Genomic DNA, 11,995 nt, shown 5'->3' with positions numbered 1-11,995 from the left:
TATGGTTTGTAGAAGATGGCTCATTTGATACTAAAATATATATTTAAAATAAATCAGAATAATTTTTCCCTAAGAGAACAGAGAAGGTTTTAACTCTTTTTTCCTGTTTGGAAAGCACTACTCCCAGAATGCAGTACAGGTACAATTTTCAGGTGGTTATTTTGTTCTGTTTTGACTAAATTCTGATAATTGCTCTCTATTTGAGAAGCAATGGATATAGCATAAAAGCTGTCACAGCATTTCTTTATCCAATAAACATTTCCTACAAGTAATTTATAGTTTCTCTTTATCCTACATGATGTTAAAGAGTTACTTTTTTGAAAAACAAGAAAACTGGCTTCAGTAACAATCAGTACTATTTTGTTGTCTCTTAATAACATAAAGAGAGGAAGGAAACCAGAGGTTACTGCATATTGCACCTTATAATCCCTATAAGAAATCATGTCAGTATTTATTGGCAGAGGAGGCTGGGCGGAGATGCAGATACTAAGTACATTGATGTGAGAAAAAGAGATGTAAACAAAGTCTATATAACAGTAGGAAAAACACTTGCTCTGAAAAGGAAATATTTTCTTAAATATTATAACAGCACCTTGAAAATCCATTCAGGAATTGGCTCATAGCTTCTCCTGATACTGTCGAGTGGTAGGTCGGGTCACTGAGACAAAGAAATTCCAGTCTAAATGATGGAGTCAGACAAGGAACACATTTGGTTCAGCAGCATTTCTGTCAGTTATGGAAATATCTCAAATGGAAAAGGTTAGCCATAAATAAGCACTTTCTGCTACAATTCTCTGCTGTCTTTGATATGCCTCATCACAATTCTATGAAGCTATGTAGTGCTGGTTCTTTGGAGACCACCCAAAGACCCAAAGGGCTGCCGAGTACCATTCTTGCCAGTGTAAAAGCCAGCACACTTTAAAAATGAAAAATAACACAGCCTATGACACATCCCCTTTATAATGACTCTGTGTATGGGTGTACAACTATGAAAGCAGGTCTAAACTCACAGAATTTCCTTCTTTTCCTATTTGATGTTGCATAGTAGCGTGAGAATAAAGTTAAAATGTGCCCCTTTTTGTGTTTGCTTGTTTTACATTGTGCTCTAATTGTCATAAACCCTGCCATCTGACCGAATTAGTGAAAGAACAGAAAAGAACAGGCTCCAACATCTGGCAAGACATGAATTTGGACTTTCTTCTTGATTGTGTGTGTTTCAAATGCCAGGTGTCTATCACCTGGGATATAGTTTTACTTTGGCAAAGTAAATCTATTACTAACTCTCTGAAGAATGCTGTCTCCGAATGATGCTGCAGCTAATGGAATACTGATTTAATGCCACAACTGTAAAGGATTTTTTTTAACATTGTGTTACACTTCCCATCAATTTAGATCAACCAGACCTACCATATGTGAGAAGTTATCTACATTTTTCTCCAATAAAACTGAAATGATGAAAGCTTTGCTTTCCCTGAGGTATGATCTAGTATTGGTAGCCCCATTGTTTTTTTTTTTAGCCCTCATCTTTGTCAGGGCTGGAGCATATTATTTCTTCAATGCTTGCCAGAATTCTATGGCTTACTTGTTGTTTGAGACTCACCATATGTGTCTTTGATCCCTGCCTAGTAGGCACTTTGGCTGCTTGCCAGTTTGGCACTTATGATTATCATCAGTATGAATAGCTCCCTTGCTTCTGATTCTGTCCTTCTTGCTGTCATCAAATCACTCTTTAAACAACTTTCTTATTTTCTTTTAGATGCTTATAAACGATCAACCTATTTTTACCATGCCTTTCTTGGCCAAGGTTCTGTGTCACACTGCAGGAAATTCAACAGCTTTATGTTTCCACTAATGATCTGACTGCCAACTACCTGTGTAACTGCATGGGAACAATAAGGAGTACAGAAACATCTCTTGTGATAGTGTTTGGAGTTACTCTGTATATTACACAAATATGCCTGTTCTCACCATCTGGTTGGCTTGGTGGCATGACTTCTATGAGATATTATTTATTTTAGTGAAAAGCATTCCTTTTAATAAACGTTTTAAAACCTTTGACCAGAACACAGTGTGAGCCAATGACAATGATAAATTCGGAGGAGTATCAGAATGATAAACAGTTTTAAGAGACAGATGGAAAGCCAAAAGCCAGTTGTGCACAATTTCTACTCACTATCCTAATACAGCACTAAACACATCTGAGCCCTTCCATGTGTTCTAGTAAACTGAAGTGGCTGCAAAATGCTGTTGTTGAACAAAAGATATGCAGAAATAAAATAAGGAGCAGCACAGGGCACATAAAAGTCCAGACCACGAGAGGCCCACTTGCTGTTACAGAAAGATCTGCCAGCCCCTTATCCATTGTTCTTTACATGACCCTGCAAACCCTTCAATTTGTAAAGAAATATACTGGTACTATCACAGAACGAGGGTATCTGCCTTCATGCTAACTCATAAAGTGGGGTGGAGTAGGTTTTGTAGCCTATGCAAGCAGAGTATCAAGATGATTCTGTGTGCCTAAGACACAATCCTCTTGGAGCTTCTTTCTCTCTGTGCTGTCCAATATGACTCATGTTCAGCAACAGCAATCCATTTTAGCTCTGAGGGTTTTAACACACAGGGCCCTTTTCAATAGAAAAAGTTATCACACCCTTCTCCCAAGAAACATGCGTGTTTCAGATGAATGTGTTTCATTTATATGTCTCTTGTTTTTGAAACAACTCCTTGCATTTAGAAGGACCAGTTGAAAAATTCAGTGCAAAATCGGCAAGGGTGAAAAACAAATTCTGATTGCAGGGAGAATGAGAGGTGGAACAGAAAAGAAACAATGAGAAACTGTTGCATGAGAACGCAGTTTAGAATTACTTTAAATGTCTATGTTGTATTTTCCTTCACTGCCCAACAACACCGGGATTTCAGATAAAGATATTCTTTTTCAGCATACATAGTGGCACTCTGAGTCTTGAAGCATGTTTGTGACAGTAAACATTTACACTGGATGTAGGCTGGAAGAGCACATCAAAGTTTTAGACCCTACAAAAACAAAACAGTAACAGACAAAAAACAATACCATTAGAAGGGATTTAATGTGGAGAAAGTAGCAGTTTGACATAAGCTACCTGAAAAGCATTACAACGCAGCTAATTTCAGAGGTATCTGTAAGAAAGATGATTAAAGGCCATATGAAATTTGCCTTTGAAACTGGAGTAACTAGAGAACAGGGGAGGTAGGTAGGTAGGAGAGGTACACTTTATTCACATACTCTTAACTTTCTTGTTATTGAAGTTTTTATCCTTTTTTCAGTTGTCTATGAAATGTACAGAAAAGTGAAAATGAAATTATTAATTTTAATTAACTATTTAATTTTATTATAATAAAGAAATTAACTTTATCTTAACAAAGTCTTTCCCTTCACATATACCACATCGTTGATAAACTTTCTCTCACTGAGACACAATAAACAAAGGCATTATTTTTTTTGCCAGCTTCTCTATATTTTATCCCTAACTATAGAGGTTACAAGACCAAAGCAAATACCTAGAGCAAGCATTTAATGGAAGCTTAGTGGAATTTTGAACTGTGAAAATAAAATACTGTTGAATTCACAAATATTTTACTGGAAAAATGCAGAAAAGATACTAACTGCATCAGATAGTAGTCAGTAAAAAAAAACCTCCTGGCACTTTTCAGTGGCCAGATTTGAAACTGCAAAGATTAACACCAGTAATATTTTTAGTTTTTTACATTGTATTTTAAATATCTTATTTCTAAAAAGCCATGATTATCCTTGAAAAACAAAAGCTTCCCAGCCAATCAATCAGCATCCAGTTTTGATTTACAATGGCTGTGGAAATACAACTTTTAGATGTACAGCACAACAAGGATGAAATGCAAACCTGCAAAAGAAATATAGGGCTTTGAGAGCATCATGTCTATCTGTGAAAAACTGAAACAGATTCGGTGGTAAACATGATAATATTTTGCAGAAAATGATCGATGGAAAGGTTGATAAATTTAACCAAATATCCCTGATACCCCAGAAAAGGAATGATCCAGAAACAATTTGTGCTTGAGAGGAGTTTGGAAAGTTGGCAGACACAATGAAAGGGAATAGACAAAATATAACTTGCTGCTGTGGAGAAAGCTGTTGAAACCTGAACAGTACTCTATTTGCTATGCTCTAAGTTTTTGCTACCTAAACGGAAAGCAGAAATGCCAGTGTGAGCACGAAGCCTCGTGTCACCTGAACGCCCGAGCGAGCACGACACGGCTTATCTTGCATCGTTTGCCCAGCTCCGGGACGCCGAACAGGACACCTAGGCTTGGTCTGGAAGCAGCCCTGTCCCTTCACCCTGCTCCTCTCTTTCCCCCCTGCTGCCCAAGGCCTTGCCAGGTCAGGCTGGGCCCGGTGTCCCGGGGGCGTGCGGGGCGCCAGGGGGTACGTGGAGCAGGACGGCTGGCGGTCCCCACGCTCTGCCCTCCCGGCTCTCCTCAGCGGCTTCTCCCGCACGCACACCCCGCGACTGCAGGCTGCTGCGGCGCCCGCCGAGCCCGCAGCGAGCGCGGCCACCCACGGCCGCGGCTCCTCAGCCGGGACGACGACAGGGGCAGGAGGCGAGGACAGGCAGGAGGCGAGAACGGGGCAGGAGGCGAGAAGGGGGCAGGAGGCGAGAGGAGCAGGCGAGGAGAGCCAAGAGGCGAGCCCCGGGGCCGGCGGGCGTGAGGCGGCGGCCGCCGCAGCCGCGCGGGAGGGGACGCGGCGGCGCTCGCGCTCCGCCAATCGCGGGGCTGCTCGCGCGCGGGCCGGGAGGCTGCGCCCACCCTGCGGCGGCGGCTGCCGGGCGAGCCATGGGCACGGTGCCGTCCGCGCTGAAGCACTGCCTCAGCTACCAGCACCTCCTCAAGGAGCAGCTGTGGATCGCGGAGCCGCCCGCGGCCGCGCACCCCGCGCAGGTACCGCCCGGCGCGGGTCAAGGGATGGGACGGGGCCGGCCCCACGGAGCGCGGCCGCCACCAGGGGGAGGACGGGGCGCCGCCGCCCCCTCGCCGCCCCCTCGCCGCCCCCTCGCCGCCCCCTCGCCGCCCCCTCGCCGCCCCCTCGCCGCCCCCTCGCCGCCCCCTCGCCGCCCCCGCTCGTCCCCCCGGCTCGTCCCCCGTTCCGCTGCTGCCATTGCCTCTCTCTCTGTCCCCTCTCCCGTCCTGGCTGGAGCAGCGGGGGAGGGGAGGAGAAAGAGGGGAGCCCCTTATCGCACGCCCCGCGCCGCTGGGCTGTGCCTGGGCAGTGTTTCAGCACACGGCCGGTGTTACACCGTGTTCCAGGCAGTGCGAACGCAGGTGGGTGTTCACACACAGCCAGTGGAGAGGCAGTGGCAAGCCACCCAGCAGTGGTCCTCGCCACGCGTGATCGTACACTGTGTGAAAATCATGAAATGGCAGGGTGACACGCGTTTGGGCGGGGCCACGGCGCCGCCCTTGCTCACACAGCTGGTATTGCTCGGGCGAGTGCGGCGGGCGTGTTTGCTGCCCTGGGAAGAGTCCCTGTCACGGAGGGCTGCTCGCCCTCGGGCTGTGAGCTGTGAGCAGGTGAGGACAGCGGCTGCAGGGACACATCAGGCGCCCAGGCAGGCTGCCAGGTCAACACCGTAGGCCATGACTGTCCTGAACATTCCTTTGTAGAGGAAGAAGTGAAGGAAAGTTTACCCGCATACCCTCTTTGAATAGTCATTGAGTCCAGCTTCAGCAGGCAGTGCTTCAAACATTTAAAAACATAAGCAAAGCTTAGAACAAAACCGTTTAAACTACATTTAATTTTTTTTTTTTTTTGAGTACCTCTGGTTTGTTGCATCTTCTGTTTTCAGATAGGCGGTGGGATCATCTTCCATTTTTCTCCACTCTTAGAGATTGAAATTTAATTACTAGGTAACAATGTGTCTTCAGAGGTAGAGATGATGAAAAATGTTCTGAGTGGCAGCATTTTAATTTTGCTTCTGGTCTGAGCCTCATATCTCAAAAAATGCATATATTGAATACCCAAAGCAGTGTTTTGAGCATAGGGCTTTGTATAGGAAAGGCCCATACAGCTTCCAGCTATCATATTTCCCTGGGAACAGTGTCTATCCAGTAGCACTAAATTTTGGGGAAAAAATAAACTTTTTTTTTTTTTTAAAGTGGAAAAATATTTTTTTATGGTAAAGAAATAAAATAGAATTAATGGACCTTTATATATTAGGGCTGAAGCAAAGCACTAAAATTCCGTTCATGTGCCCTTGCTACATTTTGCTGCATCATTTCCTCTCAAAAGATCTGAACATTTTTAAAAAGTTTCCTTCAAAATACCACTTGATTGTGTCAGTCTCTCTCTCTCCGCCCCCCATCAGGTAAAGCATTTGAAAAGGCTTTTGCAATAGAGTGGATTAGCAGTCAAAAACTATCATTAACATCTTCTTAGAAAATAAATTAAAAGAAAAAAGGTTTTCTTTATTGTAATGGATCATTTTACTTAATTTTTGCAGTGCTCTTCTTTCATTTTCATCACCATTTTTCTTCCTCCGAGGATACAGAAAGATATCTTCATCTGTAAACAGCAAACATGAGAATTAACAGCAAACATCCTCCCTGTGTACATAGATGTGGGTGTGAGCTGCACAGTGCACTAATTAACTCCAGAGTTGGTCGTTGTTTGTTCTAACATTTGCTTCTGCATTATCTTGCTGTGATTTTACATGAATCTGTTCAAATTTCCATTTTTCTCACGTGGATTCTTAAACAACCCACAAAGGTTTTCCGTATGTAGGAGTGCATTCCATACCAATCCTTTTCAAGAAAAAAAAGTGTTTCTTGTTACTTGATCTAGAAACTATACTGGCTCAAATAATGGTTGTAAAAAGGTTTGTTGGTCCTTTTTTTTTATGACTAGTGTATGCAAGATAGTTATGGCAGCAGCACTATAATGACGTTTATGAGGGTACACTGAGAAATAAAATAGGAAAGGGAGTTTAGGTGCAAGAGCAGTTTCCCAGAAATAATGCTTTCATGGCTGATAAAAATAAAGAGTTTATTTACTTGCTGGAAATATTTTCAGGAGTTCCTCAGGATTTTTCTTTAACTACCAAGTAAAATGTAAATGTTGCTGCCAGGGCTCTTGTAAAAATAAAATCATTCTACTTTGTCTAAAAACCCCAAATATATAAAAATTTAGTTATATACCGCGCTTACTAATTTGTAGTCCTGTCCAGGTTTAACCACTTGAAGCTGTACTGAAGGTGAAATCATGGGTTCTAAAGTGGGTAGTGGGATGTCTTAGTTTTTGTTTTCCCTTATTTTTTCTGTTTCATTTAGCCAGCCATTTTTGTAGTATTTTTAGAACAATATTTGTCGTTGAAAGAGAAACTTGCTTGAGTGGTAAAGTTATTAAAAAGGAGAGATGAAAAGTAATAGGTAATTTGGCTAGGTGACTAAATAGACAGTAAAGAGAATTTTCTACTACTTATTTGTAGAAGTTACTAATACCTATTTCAGTCTTATTTAGACTAGTCTGTATTGCGTCAAAAAATTACTGAACACCTGACTAGTCAATGAGACACCACATTCCTGCTGCAGTGTGTTCATCTTTCTCCATTTTCTTAATTTCTTAACCGTTTGCTTCAGAATGCTTCTGTAATGATTCACACAAGGAATACAGCTTCATTTGCTTAGCATTGCCCCAATGTATATGGTTTTTATTAACAGGCCTGATTAACTGAATATTAAAGGTCTGATTTATTTTTACTAAATAAGAGCCACAGTCATACGAGAATTTGTTAAAGACATGGATTTGTATCAGAACTGTAAAATCTGTTTGCATCTATGGAGAAAAGAGGTGGCTGTAGATATTACAATATTGGGGATATTTCTGCAGCAATCAAGGTCATTACTAATGGTGACTCACAGGATTTGACCAGAGTGTGTAATGTAATGTACTTTATGGTCTGTTTTGTGAAATGCTCAGGCTGAGAAGCAGGGAAGGTGTTTTTCTGCTGGTGGTGTCCTCTGGTTTAGCAGAAACCTTCTTGCTGGAGAAGAGATGGTCTGAGAGTAATTGACATTAGTCTCATCCTACAGACTTAATGTTCTATTTTCATGTAGGCTAGAATGGAATTTTCATGCACTAGCAATATGCTGAGGACACAGCATGAAAGAGCTGGATGGCTAAAGAAGTGGAAAAGACTGGGATGAAATTCAAGGATACAGAATAATTAGGTGCTTTGAGACCTATAAGCCAAACTAGAAACTTTGACTTTATTGTCAGAAGAGATTGAAGAAGAGCTTTGGAATCCTCACAAATCAAAGGATGACTATGAGCTGCCAATATAGCTGTTAAAAAAAAATCAAGTTAGGTCCTCAAATAGAGTAGATCAAGTATTTCCAGTCAAACAGGGAGATGTTGATGCCATTGCAAAGGAACAGTTATCTGTTCAATTTTGGCTAGTCATGTTCAAGTAATTGAATTCTAGCTAAGGGATAAGTTAGGTTTTGCACCACTGGAATGATTGGGAAAAGGGTGGTGAAATGTAAAATGACTTGGGCTTTTTTGGTATCAAGTGTTAAGACCTGGAGGATGTGCAGGGTGGGAAGAGCTGCGTAAAATAAAGGGTAACGTTGCAACCCACAAACACAAACTTAGTCCATATAATAAATATAAAGCAGAAATTTAAAAGGCAATTGTCCATTGGTAGAATTCTTTAGGAGCTTTGTAATTACAGTAATGAGAATATGATTTAGGTTTCCTAAAAGGATTATATGATGTGGTTTCCACAGTAGTGAAAATTATTTGGTTTTTAAGATCTTTTAAAGATTATATAATAAAGAATAGAGGACTAGGTATTTAAATGTTTTAAAATAGAGACAATTCCATGTCCAGTTTTTTAAATTATATTGCATGGCTTACAATACTTTGTTAAGGTCAGATTGTCAACTTTAGCATGAGTGTTCATCTGCCACTTCAACCTGGAGAATCCTACTCTGCAAGTGGGTAGTGGTTAAACATAGCTAAATTATAAGCATCTTTTTCTTAAACCCTTGCATTTATGTACTACTACCTAGGTGTACTAATGCGTATAGTAAAATAAGAATGTATTAGGAGTCATATGGATTGATGAGGGCTACCTACACCAACAATAAATAAAGCAAAAATAAGTCAAAAATAAGACTCTAGTCTGTTATTCTGCTGGATGTAGCTGTGCTTCTTGGAAGTGTAATCTAAGCAATTCTAATGTGTGCTATGTTATGTTGTATGATTTCTGTCACAGAAAGGCTGTCATATGGAATAAAATATCCAGAATCATTATCCAGAATTGTTCAGGATATTACCATTGGAAAGTTTTATAACTGGAGAGGTTATTTAGCAGCTAGCAGAAATGCTAGGTGCTAAATATGTAAAATAATGAGCGAAAACTTGGGTCCTCTAATTTAGACAGGTAACTTCTGTTTCAGAGCCTTGACTGCAATGATTTATATGTTATATGCCTAAATATCCAGACTGAAAATGCACAGACTAAGACTCCCTCATCTCCTCACTGCATGACACTCTTGGATCAAGAGATGCACACAAGTGTCTTACTTTTGGAGTTTTAATTTGCTAGTTTAGATTTTGTAACAGATTGTCATGTTTTAAGCATGTGCTAGAAACCTCTCATTTATTTTTAAAGTAACTCAAGAATAACAAAACCCACAGTCCATGTGAGAATTATATATGTCTTACTCGCTTATGTTTGATTCTTGATTCAAATTACAGCATGAAAAATGAGGCATATGGTATTATGCAGCCTGGGAGGAGACAGCAGATCTCTTTTATTTGAGTCTTTTAGGTACACCTCAGAGGAGCTGATTTGAGACATACTGTATTTCATGTTCTTTTTATCTCCATTTAATTATGTATTCCAGGAATAAATTAACATTTTCAGGCTCTCATCAAAGAACTATTTAGGCTATTTTCATTTTTTAATTTAATTTATCTAGTTAAGAAGTACTACAAGAATTGCTGATAACAGTATTGAAAATTTATTAATATAATATGACAATTACAATACATTATTTTTTGCACCCTTGTTGTTGTTTTTTTTTGGGTTTTTTTGGGTTTTTTAGTTTTTTTTGTTGTTGTTGTTATCTGATGAAATTTGCATATAAGTAGAGAAAAAACAAGGTAGATTTCCTGGACTATGTTGCAATTTTTGTTTCTTAACTCTTTCAAAGGATGGCATTATTCAAAGATAATTAATTAAATCTTTATGGAAAAAAATATGTTAATTTCATTGGACAAAGTTATTTTTCCCTCTTTCTTTTGCCCACTGTTATTACCTCATTCTGTGTTTTCATCCTGATCTTATGCCATCTTTCATATAACCTAAGACCAAATAATTGATTGCTAAGATACTACAAAATTCCAGGTTTCCAGTCCTACATTCTTCCAGCCCTTCTGTATTATTCTACATGCAGAGGCCCTGTCAATACAGAACCCAGTAAATGTTTTTTTTTTCTTCAGTGAATACAAGAATGTCCCAAGAATGGGACTTTTGTTTTTGGCTTTGCTGCATATTCCAAGGAACATTTATTTTCTTAGTATTCATAAGATGTAAAGCATATGAAGTTATTATAAAAATAAAATAAATAGAAGAATAAAGTAGAAGAGATGTATCAATATATATTAAGTTTGTATCAACATGCTGCTTTTCCTTGTTGAATTTTGAAATTATGAATGACATATAATACATACTGACACTGAAGGTAAATAAAATGCCCTCACACTGCATTTAACTGGAGTAGGGAGAGTGCAGTGCTGAGGTCTTTGTAAAATGTTCTTTGAAGTCAAGATGCAGTCACTAGACACATGCCAACTTTTTCAGTCAGGTATTTTATATGCTGAATAACATCTCCAGAACGTTGAAGAGAGACAGTTGGAAAAGGCTGAGCAGCTGGTTTGCTGGGGATGCTAAACAGCATGTTAGAAGTTAAGAAGCTGATAATAAGGTGTAGGTCAAACCCACAGCAGTCATTGACATTCAGTTCTTATATACCATTGGCCTGTAAATACTGGACAGATAACAGGAGCTTTTTAGTTGATAAATAGATCTGCTATACCGGGATTATTAAGGGAGTTTAAAATTTTATAATAAAGGTGGAAATACTGTAAAGTATTTGCTTTGCAAATTTAGGAACTAAAAAGTGCACAGGAAGTTTTTACTCAGACCCCATATCTGTTTTTCGGTGAGATCCCATTTTTGACTTTACTCGCCTCCATCTCCTTCAAAGCCTAAATATGGGCACAATGATGTTCATTTCCTTGCATGCCAGCTCAAGGAGGAGGATTGATTTAAAACACCCCCCCATGTCAAATCATCATTTAAAAATTCATGCATCTTGAGATAATTCTTTTTTCATTGCTTTACCTGAGAGTGAAGATAAGTGAATTGCCAAAGATCAGTCACATCCAAATTTAATTCCTACTAAAATAAATGAAAGTATCTTTTAATAAGGATCTTATTTACAATTTGAGGATCTTCTGTATTTAAGTTTTGGTAAGGAAATCTCACCTTAGAAGAATACTGTACCAGCTGGTTAGACATAGAAGTTATCATAAAGCAAAATATTTACTGTTCCTGATTAATCAAATTTTCAGGTTTTGGACTGTCTGATGTGGTTACTAATAAATAGTAGTAACTGTTGTCAGTGGAGTGGTTTGTATGTCACCTTAGGGTTTTTTTCATTTAGAAGGAATGCTGAATACCTAGAATGCTTAAGGGTGGAATGTTGGGTATGTAGGATGAAGTTATACCTATTTTCTCTACATTTTAATGATAGGACTATTTTTTGGTATTTCTGAGGAAAAAGGTAGCTTCAACTCTTGCAGCACCTGGATTGAAAGACTCAAATGTTTATGGAAGTGTGTTTGAACTTCAGTTTATATGTGAATATCATGGAGTAAGAAACTGGTGCACTGTAGGTACAGTCCAGAGATAAA

General features: G+C 39.6%; 2 protein-coding genes across 3 annotated transcripts in view; one reads left to right on the top strand and one right to left on the bottom strand.

Moving 5' to 3' along the window:
* Positions 1 to 403: 403 nt before the first annotated feature.
* Positions 404 to 4,850, bottom strand: LOC147654671 (uncharacterized). The gene is made up of 3 exons (XM_086870169.1): positions 4,844 to 4,850; positions 4,244 to 4,788; positions 404 to 3,033 (listed from the first exon to the last, which is right to left on the bottom strand). The coding sequence occupies exons 1-3, from the start codon at positions 4,848 to 4,850 to the stop codon at positions 3,019 to 3,021; spliced, it is 567 nt and encodes a 188-aa protein (XP_086726295.1). The 3' UTR covers positions 404 to 3,018.
* The window catches only part of HMGCLL1 (3-hydroxy-3-methylglutaryl-CoA lyase like 1), a 78,550-nt gene continuing 71,336 nt past the window's right edge, over positions 4,782 to 11,995 (top strand). Inside the window, exon 1 of one of the 2 annotated variants that reach the window (XM_086876112.1) lies at positions 4,782 to 4,953. In XM_086876112.1, coding sequence (XP_086732238.1) covers positions 4,849 to 4,953 — 105 coding nt within the window. In that variant the 5' untranslated portion in view covers positions 4,782 to 4,848. Of the gene's footprint in view, positions 4,954 to 5,076; positions 5,335 to 11,995 lie in introns of those variants that run through there. The other variant, XM_023922473.2, reaches the window with a different exon arrangement.

The sequence above is a fragment of the Cyanistes caeruleus genome, chromosome 2 (genome assembly GCF_971803275.1).
Source record: "Cyanistes caeruleus chromosome 2, bCyaCae1.hap1.1, whole genome shotgun sequence".
NCBI classification, from domain to species: domain Eukaryota; kingdom Metazoa; phylum Chordata; class Aves; order Passeriformes; family Paridae; genus Cyanistes; species Cyanistes caeruleus.
The sequence above is the reverse complement of the archived record's forward strand: the minus strand, read 5'-3'. Positions and strand labels throughout refer to the sequence as shown.